Source organism: Arachis stenosperma, chromosome 9 (assembly GCF_014773155.1).
Source record: "Arachis stenosperma cultivar V10309 chromosome 9, arast.V10309.gnm1.PFL2, whole genome shotgun sequence".
NCBI lineage: Eukaryota > Viridiplantae > Streptophyta > Magnoliopsida > Fabales > Fabaceae > Arachis > Arachis stenosperma.
In genome coordinates this window covers 5,714,150-5,733,465 of record NC_080385.1, presented here as the reverse complement: position 1 = coordinate 5,733,465, position 19,316 = coordinate 5,714,150, and the positions used below count along the sequence as shown (strand labels likewise).

Here is a 19,316-nt window from a genome sequence, read left to right as displayed (position 1 = left end):
ACCATGTAAATTTGCTATCCCATCTCTCTTCAACTCAGTTATTCCATTACCAATCACATATATACCATTGATCCATTCACTTTTTCTAGAATATGAAACCAAACCTGCATCACTGTTATCCCTTCCATCATTGTTCACTTTGTTCGCATCCTCAGTCCCACCATTTTCGTTAGTCTTGTCCCCACTATCACAGCTTCTCAGTGTTTTACACCTCATCTCCGTTAACGGCCTCACAAGATGGTGCTCCACCTTTCGATGCCCTCCATGACCGTGCTCCTTTGGTGAAAAAGGGGAATGGATCCTCTTAATTATTAAAAAAATTAAGAGTGTAAAGTGTGATCTCTAATCCTTCATTGCTCTCTCTCTCATATTTATTTTTAGTCTCATTTATAAAATTAATGGCAAAAGATCATACTTTACCCCCTCAATTGTAAAAAAAAAATTGAGAGAATCCATTTCTGTGAAAAAATCGATGTAGATTGTGCATCCTAGCTCGCTGGACCACCACCGATACGACCGGTTCTCTGCACTTCCCCGTCGAGATGCCTTCTTTCTCCTTGACGAACCAGAACAGTCACACCATTTCCTGGTCTTGCATCCGCCTCGGAAATCTCCGCGGATCCTCCTCCTCGCAACCCCATGCTCATGTTGCTCATAACTCGACCCGCACTCTTCTGATCCGACCCAACTCCGAAACTCTCTCCAACAAGACCAATCTGATCTATTAACACATTTGGGCCCTATGACAACCTTTACTGTTTTTTGTAGTTTATTGTGAATATGGGCCTAACACAATTCACACACATGGGTTTTTTATTTTTTTCCCCTTATATCCCCTCTTTTCAGCCCACTATATTCACATGTAACCGTTTTTTCAAATTCATCCCACAAAATCAGCACCCCTTTTATTTCCTTCATCAACTGTATGATACATTTCTAAATGGTTGAGATTTTGGTTTAAATGGTTATAATTTCATTCATTCAAAATTAACTCAGAATTTACTAAACCACGCTTGTCTTTTCCATTCTCCCTTGACACCTCCATCACCAATTCAGCTGCCTAATCCCTGTAACTCGCCGGAACTATTGTTTTTTCCTTCCCAGCATTCTCCGCCGCACACTCACTCCCTACACCTATGCTAGGTATTCACAACTAGGCCATCCTTCACTATAAGCTTCCTGATTACAATCCGACCTATATGTCTCACGCCCAACCTCTTTCACCAATACATTAAATCTACTGATACCTATTGTGATATGAACCCATTCACTAATCGCATCCATAACGTAAGTATCAATTTACACGTTCAACACTGAACGATATACACAATTTCTTTGCTTGATCGCACTCGACTACTTCTCTCCATTAGCCTCCTATCGTTCAGAATGTGTCCACCGCCCAAGCATGCAATGGCACTCCAATACATTCTAACCACACCATACGAGTTTCGCTTCGCTCCGTTTCCTCGCGACGCCATACACTATGGAAACATTGCAAAAGGCTATTCATTCTAAAGATGTAAGTCTCTTCAACATTCAACACAGAATCAAAAGTTAGCAAAGCTTTATACGCTCCCATTTCCCAGACATGGACGACATGAGGCAAATTTTTTCCAATTACTTCTTTCAAAGAATTAAAGCCAATAGCCTTCTCCATTCCTCCTATTAGACTTCTCTGTAGCTAGTTCAAGTTCTCCTTCACCACAGAAACTTCCACTTTTTTTGTCCATATATTCTTATGTGGGTCTTCTACTTTTTTTTCCCTGCAAAGATTTTTTCACGTTCTTCACTACGTATGTGTGGGTCTCTCCTCTTATGGGTTGACTATTAGCATTGTTCCGAGTAACACCTCCTTCCTGACAGACGTCTCTATCCCTCTCTGTATTTTGCCTCTCCCACAGAAATAATTTTTTTTCCCAACCTCATCCGATTCATTTTCGCTATAGTCTTCAAGACTCCTCCCTTTGTTATATATTGTATGAACGCAAAAATGTATATGTTATCATTTTTTGTTTTCATAATAAGTATATATCATTTACACATCCCGTCCATTTGAATAGATAAAATAATTCCTTTTTTGAAATGTCTTCGGAATTATCTATAAAAATGGAAAAGTCTCCATTTCCAATAGTTGATACACTCTCTCTCAACTTAAACCATTCTAATCTAAATTGAAAACATGTCAAATCTGTTTTTTTCTTTTTTTTTTTAACAAAACCAAATATTTAGTTTTGTTTTCAAATATTTGATATGGACTTTTTAAATTAGATTCTGTTGAATTTTTGTGTGCTCATAATTCTAATCTAAATTGAAAACATATGAAATCTGTTTTTTTTTTTTAAACAAAACCAAATATTTAGTTTGTTTTCAAATATTTGATATGGACTTTTCAAATTAAATTCTGTTGAAATTTTGTGTGCTCATAAGTACATAGTAGCGTTTTTGTTAAATTCTAGGGTAAACGTTGCATTTCAACAATTAGATTAATCAAACTCATAATTTATTAAAAAACAAACTAATGACAAGCATAAATACAGACTTATATGTTATATCAAGTAAAAATAAATGCCTGGGTAATACTTAGCCAGATCTTCTCAGAAGCAACATCAAAGTTGTAAATCCAATTAAGCATGTCTAGCATAAGTTGATAATAACGAAATTACAATTCTAAGCTAAAACTAATATACTCCTCACCATCAGATTTTGGGAATGAATCTAACATGGTTTCTAAGTCAACATTCTCATGAACCTTGAATTAACTTGTGACCTTGACATTCTTCAATTCATGCCACCAACACTTTGTGTCACTAAAATGGTGAAACCACTTCCACTTTTTTCTTCCCATCAGCAACTCATACATAAACTGTTTTGTTTACAAAATAACAAATAGAGTTACAGAGTGATGTTGAGAGAGTATAAATTCACAATGCGTGTACTGTGTGGTTCACAGAATGTTAGGAAGTAGACTAAATTTTTGTTATAAGATTTTGTATGTAAAATTCCCAATTTTGTAAAAACGTTCTACAATCATTTTTGATATGATGAAAACTAAGCATACCAAGATAAATGGTTTCCTGTCATAATCAGAGTGCAAGATGAATATAATAGTTCTTGGGCAGCAACTTGAAAGCAACCAATTCACATAAGGGAAATAGAGAGCTTCATTTTTTCGGAACACACTGCAATCCTAGACGTTTAATAGTAGGAGGAGTGGATGAAACTTGGATTTGACTCAAAATCTGTTCAATCTACACAATTCAGGGTGCACAAAAACCAATAATTAAAAATTAACAATTAAAATTGGAAAATGTGCAATCAAAATAAACCAATCCAGTAGCTAGCTAGTGAATACTTACTCCTGGTAGATGTTGGATAGATAGGGAGAGTGATGCCAAAACCATTTGTGGTTTAATATTTTGGATAAATTCCCTCAAGCTATAATTATGCTTATAATCCAGGGTAGGATTAAAACTGAGTTCCAGTTGATTAGAATATCTCAGAAAAGATATAGCAATTTTGAAGTTTCCATAATACTGGCATGATAATAAATTTGGAGCATCAATATTGACCTCCCTCAAGTTAGAGCACTGTATTGATAACTCCAAGCGTTTGAGTGTGCACTCAAAATATTAATCTTTACAGACATAGAACAACACAACAGTGACAAACTCTCCAGGAAATGGAATTTATGAAATAGTTCAACAAACCACTTATCTGTAATGATAGAGCCCTCCAAAAAGAATAAACGCAAACATCTCAAATTTGTGAAACTATCTAAATTCAACTTGAAAGGCGCATAAACATCTAGAGGACAATAACATAAATTCTCAAGATTTGGAGCATCAATATAAACCCCCTGTATTCCTCGAACATCAGCTTCCTTGAGCTTTTCTAGACCATGTAGGAACAATGATCTAACAGGACAAGGTACACTTAAAGGGTTATATATATAACAATCATTAATGGTTAAATGTTCAATCAAAGGACAATGAGATATGAGATTCTCAACAATCCCTTCATGTGAAAAGAGTACCTCACATAAACGTAACATTCTAACTGAGAAAAGCTTGATTGAATGGTTTAGAAATGCTTGGTGGAATCTTATTTTCCCTCTCAACACCAATTTAGTAAGTGATTTGGCTTCAATGACACAAAGTGGAAGATCATATTCTTGGTCTATAGTGCACCCTTTTGCAACATAGGCAGTAGGGAGGGGGAGGCGAAGCTCAAGTTCCTGGACACCATTTTCGCTGACCATCTTCATCCAAAGATCAACATGATAGAACATTTTCTTATGGTCTACACATTGCATGTTGAGCTTAAATACTTTAATTGCTAAGCCTTGATCAAGAAGCTTCAACAATCTTTTAGTGACATAGTGAATGAGCATATCTTGATTGCTAAACCTAAGAGGATTCTTTAGTAACACATCATGCATACTAAAAAAATCTTTGCTGCAAATGGATAATATGGGAAATGAATACCAAGTGTCCCTCCACTCCTTTGACAAAACACTGGTCCTAGCAGCATCTTTGTATGGCAACCTTGTAAGAATGTCATCTAATATAATAACTTTTGGCAAACTGGTTAATCGGTCCATTCGTTTTCCCTCGGCTACAGTGGTATCCCTGAAGGAGAAGAATAAAAAGAAAAACAGTAATTATGATTCATCTGGCAAGTGAGAGCTGAGAGCTCTATATGAATATGAATGATTTTCATCTTACCTCTCAAGGTAAAACTTAAAGCTAGGACTCCTAAATCAACATGTCATTGCATCAAAGTTGGGAACTAAAAAAATTGGCCAGTTATACAGAGCACCAAGTTAATTTAATTATGGTATATCACACACTAATTGATTTAGTATTTTTTTTACCACTGCCTGAGCATATGAACTAGCTATGATTACAACTTTAACAACTTTTTTCCCAACTCAAACGTCATTGCAATAAATGAACACAAAGAAAACTATAAAGCTTGATTGGATACTGATGGCAGTGACTAGTAGTAGTGATAAGTTTCTTTCACAGTAAATTTCATTAGAAGCTAACCAAATTTTCACCAATAACTTAATCAAATTATCTACCTATAGCTATCAGATGTTCTTCAATTTGAAAAATGGCTTTGGTTTTTTTCCTACTAGCTCGTAGGTTCCCACGTTTGGTATAAAATCAAATTATATTGCTCCTTTCAACAGAGTAAATCCCATAGTAGTCCTGAGATTCACGCGATTATCCAATTTGGTTATCGAGATTCCAATTTCACAATTGTAGTCCCCAAATACAGGAATATAATTTGATTTTATACCAAAGGTGGGTGACCTATGAGCTAGTAGGGAAAAAAAAAAAGTAAAAAACCAAAGCGATTTTTCAAATTGAAGAACATCTGTTGGAAGAAATCACAAGAATATGGAGTCTCACCTTCTGCGGATGATAGTGAAAGAGGAAGTGGCATTCAATTTCAGTTTTTGACAGTCAGAATAGTCAGATTGAGAGTTTCATATGGAGAATGGATCCTCACTATTTTTTCTAACAATTGAGAGAATTTAAAATAACTTTTAAGTCTACTATAATTTAACTAATATAAAGGTAAAGCCAATATTCAAATCTAATCTAATTTAAAATTGAAAACCATAAAAATTCCAATACTGCAAAAGTAAGTTTGGATTGAAATGAATCTTGTTTTTTTTTTTTATATAAAAAATCCTAAAATATTAAATTGAATTTTAAATTTAATTTTCAAAATCAATTGAATAGAATCTAAACTAAATCCTGTTAGCTTTTTATGGTGGTGAAAGTATTTCAAAATCTTAAAAGACTTGGAGTATGAAAAAAATTAAAAGAAACTAGGGAACTAATTCATAGATATGTTATTTTTACAAGAATCCAAAATTTAAAAATAATACCATACAAAAAACCTGATTAATTGTTATATCAATATATTTTATTATTATTTATCTATTTTTCAGTTATATTGGTATTATTACTACTAATGTTATTATTACATTTTATTATTATTATTATTATTATTATTATTATTATTATTATTATTATTATTATTATCTAATTTATTAAAAAATTGTTTACTATGATATAAAATAAATTCTTTTTTTTACCCCACTGCTTCAAAAATACGTGTATTTTTTTTTTACAAGACTAAAATAATTTATTAACTACTTTGACTACAAACAATTTTAATTATTGATTACTATTTATTTACGGATTTGGATCCTCTAAAGTTTGAACTTTACTTTAGAGAGTAAAATGTGATCTCTTACCATTTATTTCATAGGTGGGACCAAAAATAAATATGAGAAAGAAACTATTCAAGGGTAGAAGATCACACTTTACTCTCTAAAATGAAATTCAAACTTTAGAGGATCCAAATCCATTTATTTACCATTACTAAAGATTTACTAAATTATAACAATTAAATACTATTTAATTTAAATTGATATGAATAATTTTAAATATAAATAATTAAAGCATCATAGTTAATAATCATAGATGTATTTAAATTTCAAATGTCAGTCCTTTTAATTTGTCAACTAATTTTATTTTAAAAAAATTCATTAAATTTACATGATTGAATAAAAAAGATTTAGAATTTAGATTACCCATTATTAGTTGTAACTGTTAATACAATAAAAACTTTTAAATTTTATAAAAATATTTATAACAATTATAAATATACAACAGAATCTTTGATTATCAATAAAATTAAAATAATAATTACAACTAAATATTTATTAATTTATTTATAAAGTTTAAAAACTTTTGTTATACTCGTTATTTTCAATCTTATTCGTTATTCTAGTTATATCCGTTGTAAAATGTAATAAATGCAATACAAATTTTCAAAGAGGCTTGCTACACATACAAGTCTTTTTGACTTACAAGTTTTACAAGTTGCTACACATTAGAGTCTTTTAATGCGTTATTTAATTTCCAAAGCGCTACACTCACCGTGAATTATGAACGACTCCTCTTCCTCTTCCTCTTCCTCTTCCTCTTCTTCTTCTTCTTCTTCTTCTTCTTCTTCACTCACCGTGAATTATGAACAACTCATCTTCATCTTCCTTTTCCTCTTCCTCTTCCTCTTCCTCTTCCTCTTCCTCTTACAACTCATCTTCCTCTTCCTCTTCCTCTTCCTCTTCTTCTCCTTCTTCTTCTTCTTCCTCCTCCTCCATGTATTTCTTCGTTATTCTCTTTGCGTTTTCATTAGTTGTTTTATTTGCGTTTATTACTGGTATTCTTGCTTCGTTTTTTTTTCGATTTTCATGGTTTATGAAATCAAGCTTTGAAATCGTTTTGAAGATAATGAAACTTCAGAAATACACCCAAACGATTATAGAAAATACACCCAAACGATTATAGAAAATACACCCAAACGATATTTCTTCGTTATTCTCTTTGCCTTTTCATTAGTTGTTTTACTTGCATTTATTACTGGTATTCTTGCTTCTTTTTTTTCGATTTTCATGGTTTCTGAAATCAAACTTTGAAATCGTTTTGAAAATAATAGAACTTCAGAAATACACCCAAACGATTATAGAAAATACACCCAAACGATTATAGAAAATACACCCAAACGATATTTTTTCGTTATTCTCTTTGCCTTTTCATTAGTTGTTTTACTCGTTTATTACTGGTATTCTTACTTCTTTTTTTCGATTTTCATGGTTTCTGAAATCAAGCTTTGAAATCGTTTTGAAAATAATGAAACTTCAGAAATACACCCAAACGATTACAGAAAATACACCCAAACGATTATAGAAAATACACCCAAAGGACACTTTATGCATAATTCAGAACTCTTTCTCTTTCTCCTCCTCATATTCTGCTGCTTCTTCTTCTTCAAAAATGATTTCAGAGCTTGATATAAAAAAATAATGGAAATCAAGAATAACGAAAAAAGAAAACAAAGAGAAAAGCACGTAAATGAAGAAGGAGAAAGAGAAGGCAAAAAACGAAAGAAAAGAAGAAGAAGAAGAGGAGGAAGAGGAAGAAGAATGTGCAGCAAGAAGAAGAAGACGATGCAGTGAAATTGTGCAGTAACGGTTGAAGAAGGAGAAAGAGAAAGTAAGAAACGAAAGAAAAAAAGAAGAAGAGGAAGAGGAAGAAGAACGTGCAGTAACGTTCAAGCGCGTTAATATAATAACTTGTAAAGACTTGTATAAAAAAATGCTTGTATATGGAGAATTTCTCATTTTCAAATTTTATACAAATAAATACAATAGTTATAAAAAAAATTCTTATAGCAAAATATTTTATATTTTATAAAAATATTTATGGTGATAATTTTTTACAAATTTTTTAACTCGTTTTAATTTAAACAAAGTTTCATTCCATCTATAATATCGTCACCTACTTGAAATTCATCATACGTAATTACATATAGGGCCAAATTTTCAGTTACTATATTTATGATATGGACTCATATAAGGCACTAATATGAAATTTGAAACCTTAGTTTATAAAGGTACAGCCTCTACTTTTCTACCAAAGACAAAACTAATTTTAAAATTATTACATAAAGAATATTTTGGTACTTTTATGTTTAATGTGAAAAATTTTACCTTTTAAAAAAAATTTGGAGTTATAATATTTTAAAATTAAAAATCAAATTTTAATTTGTAATACAATTAAACAATTTTATAGGTAAAAGGATATTTTTTTATATTTTATAATATCAAATATTATTTATTTATGATTAACAAATTAAATTACTAATTGTTTAACTTATTTAAGTTACAAAAAAAATTACTAACTTGATGCCACTAAGTATTTGTATGTAAAAGAGGAGATTTTAAATTTAAATCTTTATTTTTCATCATATGTATATGTATTTTTATAAAAATACAAATTTTATATTAAGCATAGTTAACTGAATTGGTAATTGATCTGGTCATACAACTGGGTCACTGGCTTACTGATTCAATCGGTGAGTAATTGATTTATCCAGTTGATCCGGTTATAATTAACTAAAAATATAAAATTATAGAAATAAAATTAAAAATTAAATATATATTTTCAAAAATATATTAATAACAATCAAATATCAATTCTTAAATATAATTTATTGTGCAAAAAAAGATAATAAATTAGTCACTAGTATAAAAATTTTTTTAATTTAAATAAATAAGATAAAAAACAAAAGATAACATAATTAATATCAATATATCAATATGTTTATATACTATATATTGTTACTTGTTTGATATTTATGTCAATCTATGTTTAGAAGGATAAAAAAAAATTTTTACTCATATTTTATTATATATTTAATTTTTGTCACTTAAAATGTTGAGAAGCAAGTTGACACAGTGGCAAGAGAGGAGGTATGTATTCTGGTTGCACCGTATTTGAATCCTCCTTGCACTTATTTTTGGAGTATATTGGACGGTAGCTCCTACCATGGATTAGCGGCGTGAGGGTCTATCTCTTACCATGGATCGGCTTCAGTCCAAATTATTAATTGAATTGGCTAGATGACTAGATCACTGGTTCAACGATTTTTTGGTCGAATTGGATAATTCGGTTGGATTCTAATACCAATGATATTAAGAGTGTAGGTTTCGCTAATATATTATTTTTTTATTAATTTTAAAAGAATTAAAATTAGACCGTAATCAATATATGTAACCTCTTTGTCTTTAATTACTATATTAATTTAAAATCAAAGAAAGATTGAAATTTTTATTTTAAATATATAAAAAATAATTAAAAGATTGACTATGTTTACTTAATTAATAGAATTATATGAATAATAAATTAAATAATAGCATCGTATTATTAATAATTGTATTATTCATGACACAGGTAGTTACCATTCTTTATCTACTAATCAATTTAAATATATACAAATTACATAATTTGTAAATAACAATTTTAAATTTGATATTTACTTTCGGTGATAATTTTATTAAAAGATATGAATTAATTATATATTTTTTTGGTAGCAATAAAACAAAGTAAACAAATTAATACTATTTTTCTTTTTTTATCAATATAAAAAATAAAGAAATAATTGATTTTTTATTTAAAATTGATATATATATATATATATAATAAATTAATCTTATTAAATATGTATTTATCACAAACAAATTCATATTTTTTTCATTAAATTTATACTTACAATTATTAACATAATTACGCTATCTTTCAATTCACTCATTATAATTTTATCAATTTAGATGCAGTCTACATAATATTAAAAATTAGTAAGAGAAAAATCATCATAAGAACTAATTTATACTTTTTTCATTATAGACAAATTTTTTATTTTATTTTACACTTAATTGAAAGTAGTTTCCACAAATTTTATTACCAAAACTGGGAATAGATTCATTGATGGCTCGAATTGGCACATGAAAAGAGGGAGTTCTAATAAGAGGAAAAATAAAAAATAAAAAACAATAATAAAATATACATGAACACACATTTTACGTTTATTTTTTATTTTCACCTATCATATCATACACAATAAAACAACAAACACTAATTATACAATAATTTTTTTGACATTGTCATCAAAATTATTGTGAATTAGAATTTTATTACTATACATCACATATAAAAACACTGTTATAGGTGAGGTAAAATAAAAAAACCAATTTCTAATAATATTAGTTAAAATAACCAAATGTTAAAAACACTAGAAAAATAAAACTAATAAAAAAAACAAATAAAGAATCAATTACCTAATCGATTATAATATTAATAATTAGGTTATATAAAATCAACATTTAATATTGAAAAGTATTTATTATTATCGTTATTTTAATATCTATTATCTTGTGTAAAAAATTATATTTTTTGAATTATTTATCTAAATACTACAACTTTAGAATAAGTACTTCTATAACTAAAAATCTAAATATAAAATAATTTATTTATAAACTGTCTTATATTTTAAAGCTCTTCTTTCAAAAGAACTTATTTAAATAAATTATCCGATCTGGCCTAAGCAGAGGATGAAGAACTGCTTTTTAGTCTAGGTAGACAACTTGTGTCTTGATGGCCTCCGTTTGAAATGCCGCTCTTCCTGCCTTCATGGTTCCTTCATAGTAGCCTTTCGAAAGGCTACTATGAAGATGTGGCAGGGGACTAGCTGAAGCAGCTTAAGTTGTGGGAAAGGCAGATATCTTCCTCTTCTTGGTCATTTCTTCCTCAGCGGAGAAGCTTATGCGGGAGAAAACACTGGCCTTGCTTGCGGTCTGCAGCTGTGGTACAGTTGACGAGGTTTTGGTCATCCGGGAAGAGGATTATGACCGATAGTCGCGATGGTGGTGATGGCCTCTTCCTCGATCACGGTGGTCCCTCTGGTCACGATCATGATCATGGTCACGTTGTTCCCGATCCACATGGTTGTCAGCTTTTCTCTTGATAGGACGTGGAGGCGGTCGTGACCGATCAGGTGACACACGTTCCGCACGGTGACGATGAGGTTGGGGATGGTGGTACTCACTACTTGGAGGTGCTGGAAGCGATTTCTGCATTAAAAAAAACTAAAATTATTGTTTGAAACATGTATGGTTTTAGTTTTTTTAATTATTATTATTATTAGTAGTTTTTGACATTCCTCTTGACACCACAATATTCCATGATAATTTCCAATGACAATAATATTACAAATAATAACATGTAAGCAACATAGCCAATCACGTTTTCTTTCTGTATATCAAGGAACCCTAACACAGGACAGAGATATGATCACCCAAATAAATTCAATTAAGGAAGATAGCTTAAGAGTGACTTGGAGGACAGCATTAAAAGCTCCCTTTCATATTCATTTTCCAAAAACCATCTCATGCCCATAAAGTTTAAACATTTTAGAAGCACTATTGTGCATTCTAGTAATTCAAAAATTGATCTTTGCCAGCATTGCTACATTTTGTACATTTCAAGCAGCTAACTCATGATAGGTTAGAATTATTCATTCTAACAGCTTATATTAACTAACTCCATCTTGGAACTTAAAAGGAATCAAGCAAGTGAAACATGAGTAACACACTAGTTTCAACGCACATGATACACTTTTTCGCTCAAAACACATCATTTTAGGACACAGTTTGAGCAGTTTGTGTTTGTTTTTGCTTGGCACACAAGGTGGCTCACTCATCCTTGTTACAACTTCTAGACCCTGCATAATATAGACTAGAAGTTTACCTCTCAAAAGGCAGATCTATGACATGACAAGAATGACAAATAAAACATTAAACTGCCACAAAACGGACTAACAATATACTGACCCAAGTTTGTTTGTTTTATGTTCGAAAAAGAAATAATGCAGTACAGACCATGTATTAGTTATTAAGACCATATAGACAAAAATTAGGAATGTTAATTTTAATCACTATACCCTGTCCTCATTAGTGGACAACAATTATGAACAGAACCCTTACAACCAGGATAAAAGGCATAAATCTAAGGTATCATGGGTCAAAGAATATCGAAAAACAATAGTCCATAAATGATAGCTAAAGAGACTCTGAACCAGAGAGAGCATATAAATTTAATCACATTACTGTTACCATCCAAGTGCAGCAATGCAACTCTAATCTAGTTATACCAATTCCCTTTTAATCAACTTTAAACCAACCGGTGGCTGTTGATTAGAGATATATGGTTCTGGGTGGGCACTGCTCCCTCAACCATTTATGACCAACAAGAATAGTACTCTGTAAAACAAGCAAGACTAACTGCTAAAGACTACTATCATCATTTAAGAAGCCAAAACAGTGAATGGCATCATCTAAAGCAATTACTGTTCAAGCTCGAGGTTCAAGTTTCTACCAAAATTTAGTGGGAAAAACCTAGAAAGGTAAATGATGCATACAAGTCCACAGATAAATAAAGGCAAAATAAGAGAACAAAAAGCACGTACAGTTTTTGATTTCATAGGAACATCTCCAATACTGCTCGCTTCCCTACCAAAATCTCGATCTTTGGAGAAATCCCTATTTCATTAAAGAAACAAACTCATTAACAATGATAAACAAAACAGAAATACCTCGAAAATAACCCACATAAAATTACAAGCAACAAGAACCATAATAACATTGGAAAATTTGGCAACAAAAAATTCATTAGACAACGTCAATAAAGAATAGATTATCTTGAAAACAAAGCTTTTGCTAAGATTAACATGCGACCCTTGTCCTTTATTAACCCAGGAAAAAGGATAGCCGTACCCGCTACAAATCATAACTATTAGAAAGTAAAATTATGTTAAATCGTAAACAAAACAGAGTCAAAATACAGAAGAAGTATGCAAAAGATCACATAGACGAGCAATCATGTCTAAAACAGTTATAACTCAGTGGTAACAGACATTTCACTGTTAAGTTTAAATTCCATATATATATATATATGGGATGACATAGGTGTCAATTTAAATAAAGTTACAGTGATCATAACTATTTGTCTCTTCAGTGCATAATCTAATTCATTTTTTGGAATATATCCAATGGCATAAATCCCTTATCTAGAACTTCAGCCCTATTTAGAATTTCATTGCTTAGGTTTTTTCCCCTTCATTTTGAGAGTTCCAACAATTATTGAATTCATCATAGAAGATTTTCTCTTGTTAAAGAGTCTATTATTTTTGCATCATTTTTAGAGAAGTCGATAAATTGGGCGGCGCTCATAACTATTTATAGGATATATATTTTTCGATCCAACTATTGGATCACACTAACAAATAATAAAGATCATCTATAACACATTTTACCAAAATCAAACATTAACAAACATGTAATTGAAGACCTCTTTATCTATGTATATTTTGAACAAACATATTACATTATTTTCAAGTGCATATAAGATATAACAAATGATTTTAGATTGACAAAATATTTTTAAGATGATCTATAATATATAAGTTTCTAATCCAATGGTTGATTTTTTTCAAAAACTACACGAATAAAAAGTTGAACAGTGAATATTTACTTAGATCGACACTGGTGTCAATTGATTATATATATATATATATATATATATATATATATATATATATATATATATATATATATAATAAAATGAATCGCCATCCAGGAGTTATTCTGTTTTACCTATCAATCCGTTTCTCATTTTCACGCTTTCTCCAACCATCAGCTTTCCGAGCTTCAAACTCCTCTCTACTCATAACTGGAGGTGGAACATTCATCCCCATGCCATACTCAGCAGCAAGATCCCTAAACAATAATTTAGCTTTCTAAAATAGTAATTATCTAAATATGCAAGACAAATTTTGATAATCAAAAAAGGTACATACCTATGAGGTGGAACAACAGGCATCATGTAACCCTGCATGCCAAATGGATCATGAGGCAGACCACCTGCAAATGGCATGTCCAAGGGGCCCAGGCCATAACCCATCATTTGCATCGGGCCACCATATGGTCCCATAAATCCTTCCATACAAGGTTGCATGCCATTCCAGTATGAATTGTAACCAGGTGCTGGGCCCATTGGCATCATGTAGCTCTCAGACCCAAGGTCGTGTGGGTTTTTCCACTGAAAATCTGCAAGAGATAAAAATAATTTGACATTGTTACAAATAACATAAATAGAGGTAAAAAAAAAAAAAAAAGACCTCTGTATTGTACTCCTCCCCCGAATGTTCAAGCAGCAATCCGGTTTGCAAAGTTTAATATAAAGGAAAAGTTACAGATACATGTCCAACTTTGAACATAAATATATAGATTCGAATGCAGGAGAGTCGATTTACCATTTGCAGGCAAACAGACTTTCTTCCTTTTTTTCTTCTTTCCTGCAAAATTGAAATTTGAATCTACAAATGAGATTGTCATCAAAGAAAATAAATTATATGTCTTACACACGATGACATGAGCAATCTACATTACCTGCCTCAGCAGGAACCATTTTTTGCTGGACTTCCTCCTCAACCAACTGAGCACTCCCTTGTGAGGCTGGTTCCTTTACACTCGTTGACTCATGTGTAGCTTCACTTACATCAGGCACTCTGGGCTTCACTTGCTCTGATGTTTGCAATGGAGCTGGAGCAGAAACTGTTTTTTTATCATCAACAGTTTCCAGTACATTTGTCATTCCTTCACAAACAAGTGAAATCTTTGGTTCTCCCTTAGATGCAGCCGATGAGGTTGGAGATGGAAGCTTCAGTTGTGGACAACGAGCAGACTCCATATCTGGAAAGGAGGAGAAAACAATTGCAATTTGCATGTTAGTTTCAATAAATTTTTAACCAAATAAAGTCCACGTAAGAGTCACATGATAAATAGTTTCAATAACCTTGAACTCGAAAGGTGCTCCCAGAGTTTTCAGCACTGCTACTGCCTGACTCCAATATACGATTAATAGTATCTCTTAGGGTCTTATTTGGTAAAAGATCATCTGCAAGAATATTTGTTGCACCACATATGCACATGGACTTGGAGATAATATAGTCCCTAATACCTGAAAAGAGTTTTCAGAATGATATTTACAAAACTTCATCTGAGATGTTTGTACATCGGGAAGAAATGCTGAGGATAGATTATATCATCTAAAGCATTCTTTACTTGCTTAATGAAGAATTATAAGCTTAAAAACGTAAGTATTTACTCAAATTCTAAGAACCAGGACTTCTTCAGGAAGACAAAGAAACATACATTTGTCACAAAAGCTTTTAAAACAGCACTTGCTTGTCAGCACAGCATCTTTCATCACATCATTGCACAAGGGGCAGTGGAGCTCAGGTGGTAGATCCCCAACAGAACGTGTGGTGGAAGGTAAACCTTCTATTTCTTTCTCAAAAGCAGCCCTGTTTAGCAGGATTAAGTGAGAAATACAATATTTGTCCTACATATGACAGAATGGAGACGAAGAACCAACATGTACTCACTCATTTGGCTTCAATACAGCTACTGAACCATTTGGTAGAGCATAGGAACCTTGTGGGTTCACCATCAGCATGGATCTCGGAATACCAGTAGGTTGTTTAACTCTCTTGATGTCATAATTTGGATCACCATTTGTAGGGCAGTGCTGAATAAAATGGCCTACAAAAAAAGTTTAATAAGTAAGCTAAGCATAACCGACAATGCCATCCAGCAATATAAGCAGTTTAGAGCCCCTTTTTCTCCCTGATAATAATAAGAGTCTAGGAAATACCAGGAACCTTGCACCTGTGACATACATAGCCTTGGGGAGGTGTTTTCCGCTCCAGCCCTGCTCAGTAAGTGAATAAGCATTAGAACAGTAATATCAAAATCTGTATTCAAAGCAGGCAGTGACTCAAACTTGTATAGAATAGGAAAAGGAGACTCACCAAAACCACGACCACCCCCCATCCGTCCACCCATACCTCTTCCAAAACCTCTACCAGCACCAAAGTCCGATCCTTGACTGCATGCCAAAAGGAAACTTTAGATATGGCGAAGTCTAGAGTGACAATGATTTCACCAAAACAAAGCACATTTGGTATGTGAAATGAAATTTTCAGCAGAAATCCTTATGCAGGAATGATGGTAAATAGGAAACAACTGCTCCTCTAGTACAGGTGCTGATTCCAGAATGAGCAATCCCTTCCACCAGAGATTATTGATCATATTATTGCAGGTGAAAAAGAATATGAAGTTACTTATTAGTAATTCATATTCATATTTACAGTCATCATCCCTTTTTATGCTGATTCCAAGAATAAAGAAAGACAACTGAAGGAAAGTGGATAGTTTACTCACCGTTGCCAATCCAAGGCAGGAGTATCAATCAAAGCCTTTATCTTACTTTCTTCATCAGCTTTGTTGGTTGGAGGAGCTTCAGGAATTAAGTTGCTTGATTGAATGGGTGGTACATCAGGAATCGCATACAAATCATTTCCAAATTCATCCCAATCTGAATCTTCTGGCTGTCATGTTATGAGAAGGTAAATAAAATAGGAATGAAGTGGAATTGTTTATCAAATAAAACACATGGAAAGCAAAAAGGGACTTACATATTTTACAGCAGATGCATCTTCAGCCGATAAGCTGCTGTTTTCAGGTTCGGCTTCCATAGCCGTATTTTCCACCTTTTTTTGCCTGCAAAAGCCAAGGAAAGTAGCAATTCAATGCAAAATTTTTCTCACAAATCAAAAGGGTAGTTTCTTGGGAAAACTGTTTGACTACAACGTGAAGTATCAAGATGAGAATAGCAAGCCCATGACTGCCCATTTCAAGAACCAACATGCATGATGCATGACAATAGTCCAAAAACCAACAACAGTAATAAGATTAAAGGTTAGAGATAATACTCTAGTTCAGTAACAATTGGTAAACGTGGCCGACCAGGAACCCGACGAATTAACACTGAGGTATTTTTAGGAATCAGCATTGCTTCATCAAGATATTCTGAAATTCCAAAGAGACAGAGCAGCTATAAAACACTGAATATGCCATTCATCAAGGCAATTATATATATTAACTACCATGCTGCAAATCCTGCAAGGTTTGGGCGCTTGTAATTCCTACAACTAGCTTACAACCTCACTGGAACACAAATTCTCAACACCCTGGCCTAAATTCTAAGCATTTTAACTTTGAGGATTTCCTATTCTCTCGTTGTCTTTTCGTTTGATTTTTGCAATAGAAGAGGTGGAGGCCAATGTTAGTCAAATAAAAAACACGACAAAAACCAAGAATTTCATGTAAAGTGATTCTCATGTACTGACAGTGTAATCTTATATATTTATTAACCAATAGAATTCATGAGAATTGCCCATTTAACTGTCACTGTCAATCACAACACAACAATTCCCTGATTTTTATTGGACATCAGTGTAAAACAACACTCTCAGTGCATGAAAATAAAACATCAAACTCAACTTCAACACCATGAACTCCTGAAAGCCAAGACTAGCAAAAATGTTTACTTTGAGAGGAACATGATAAACACTGAGAGTTTAACCACGAAAGCCCTTCTCAAAGGCAAAGAGAATGCAATAGTTCCATATTTTAATTTACTCATGGTATCGCCACCCAAACAGCTATCTGAATCAGAATAACAATAGTTTTAATTAAAAAGTCTCAGAACCAACCTTCATTGGTCTGGGCGTTGGTTACCACGAGATCAAAATCAGTACCCCTGCCTAAATGCTTGGATTCAAATATTTTTTCTTTCAATGTTCCAACAGAGATGAAAGGACCGTCCATGGGAATTGAATCATAATCTCTTGCACTCTTAAATTTATAATACACCGCCATCGTATAAAGATTAAGATCAATGATAACAAAAGTACACGATGAATTAAAAGGGCCTATGAAATTCAAAAACTAGAATGGCCCTTGATATTAAATAAATCAAAACAAAACAAACAGTACAATACTATATCCAAATCTCTTTCTTTTTTTCTTCTTTTCTCTGTTTTTGTCCTCCACTTGCAAATTACTAGGGTTAAGATCGATCAAATCGAACCGGGCTGAGGCTGAGAGCACGAACACTACTAGAATTCTCTTCTGCCAGTAAAAATCAACGCGGAATCTTGAACTTCTTCACAAAATTCCGTTACGCATTCAGAATCTCCGCTAATTCAGATTCCGTTGCAGCTGCTCTCAATGAAAACCATAACAAATCAGAGTATTCCGAATACGACCGATTCAAGAGAAGAATCTCCTTCGAAGCCCTCTATGGAAACAGAAACCACCGTGGCACCGGCACAGCGACAGTTAGGAGCTGAGCGATGCAATCGTCGAATCGATAGCAGGAAGAACAGCGACAATTTCCGACGGTCGCGCTTCGACAACCGACCCAACTCGGGAAAGAACGTGAAGGAGGCGAAACTGCAAACTCGGATTTGGACGAGCCTCTGCGATCGAAACTCTCGAATGAGAGAATCACGAACAACTCCGCGTGCAGTTGCAGAGCTGGAATCGGAGATCGATGATGGAGGATTGAAGGAGAAGGGGAGAATGATTAATTAGGATTAGGGTTGGGAAAAGTTTGGCTTTGGGGTGTGGAAAGAGAAGAGCAAAATCAAGTGTAGAAGGAATGGAGGGAGATGAAAAGGAGATACAAGTAGGAGGAACAATTAAATAATATTCTTTCCATATATAATTTTGTTAATCTTTTATCTTTTGAAACCAAATTTGTAATTTCTTTTCTTGTAAATTTTGATTTGATATATTCATAATTTGTTTTTACAGATTTTATTTTGTAGAACGTAAAGTTGTTAAATTCTCAAGTTAATTTTTAAATTCTTACAAGTTTACAAATTTAGATTAATAAAATAAATAAATTTAATAATTTAGATTTAAATAAGTTAGAATGAATTTAAGTAAATTTCATAAATTCACATACATATGTATAAATTTGATA

The 19,316-nt window shown here is 32.4% G+C and overlaps 2 protein-coding genes across 3 annotated transcripts; both read right to left on the bottom strand.

The window, feature by feature from the left end:
- Window positions 1-2,526: 2,526 nt before the first annotated feature.
- Window positions 2,527-5,525, bottom strand: LOC130951138 (F-box/FBD/LRR-repeat protein At1g13570-like). 2 transcript variants are annotated; one of them, XM_057879770.1, is made up of 5 exons: window positions 5,418-5,525; window positions 4,485-4,628; window positions 3,357-4,406; window positions 3,059-3,248; window positions 2,527-2,863 (listed from the first exon to the last, which is right to left on the bottom strand). In XM_057879770.1, the coding sequence occupies exons 2-3, from the start codon at window positions 4,598-4,600 to the stop codon at window positions 3,575-3,577; spliced, it is 948 nt and encodes a 315-aa protein (XP_057735753.1). In that variant the 5' UTR covers window positions 4,601-4,628; window positions 5,418-5,525; the 3' UTR covers window positions 2,527-2,863; window positions 3,059-3,248; window positions 3,357-3,574. The 2 variants fall into 2 exon arrangements, with proteins under 2 accessions (XP_057735753.1, XP_057735752.1); XM_057879769.1 differs by having other exon boundaries at window positions 3,357-4,628.
- Window positions 5,526-10,794: 5,269 nt separating this feature from the next.
- On the bottom strand, window positions 10,795-19,004 carry LOC130951374 (E3 ubiquitin ligase PQT3-like). Its single transcript, XM_057880024.1, has 15 exons — window positions 18,040-19,004; window positions 17,257-17,353; window positions 16,960-17,044; window positions 16,706-16,872; window positions 16,294-16,370; window positions 16,137-16,193; window positions 15,868-16,024; window positions 15,635-15,786; window positions 15,276-15,440; window positions 14,870-15,172; window positions 14,734-14,775; window positions 14,278-14,527; window positions 14,075-14,197; window positions 12,889-12,961; window positions 10,795-11,494 (listed from the first exon to the last, which is right to left on the bottom strand). The coding sequence occupies exons 1-15, from the start codon at window positions 18,203-18,205 to the stop codon at window positions 11,267-11,269; spliced, it is 2,142 nt and encodes a 713-aa protein (XP_057736007.1). The 5' UTR covers window positions 18,206-19,004; the 3' UTR covers window positions 10,795-11,266.
- Between the last annotated feature and the right edge of the window lie 312 nt (window positions 19,005-19,316).

Coding starts and splice junctions, on each gene's coding strand:
- LOC130951138 (XM_057879769.1), bottom strand. CDS start 4,600: ATGGACCGATTAACCAGTTTGCCAAAAGTTATTATATTAGATGACATT.
- LOC130951374 (XM_057880024.1), bottom strand. CDS start 18,205: ATGGCGGTGTATTATAAATTTAAGAGTGCAAGAGATTATGATTCAATT. Junction 16,194..16,293: donor GGGGGGTGGTCGTGGTTTTG/GTGAGTCTCCTT, acceptor CTTACTGAGCAG/GGCTGGAGCGGAAAACACCT. Junction 15,787..15,867: donor GCTGTATTGAAGCCAAATGA/GTGAGTACATGT, acceptor CCTGCTAAACAG/GGCTGCTTTTGAGAAAGAAA.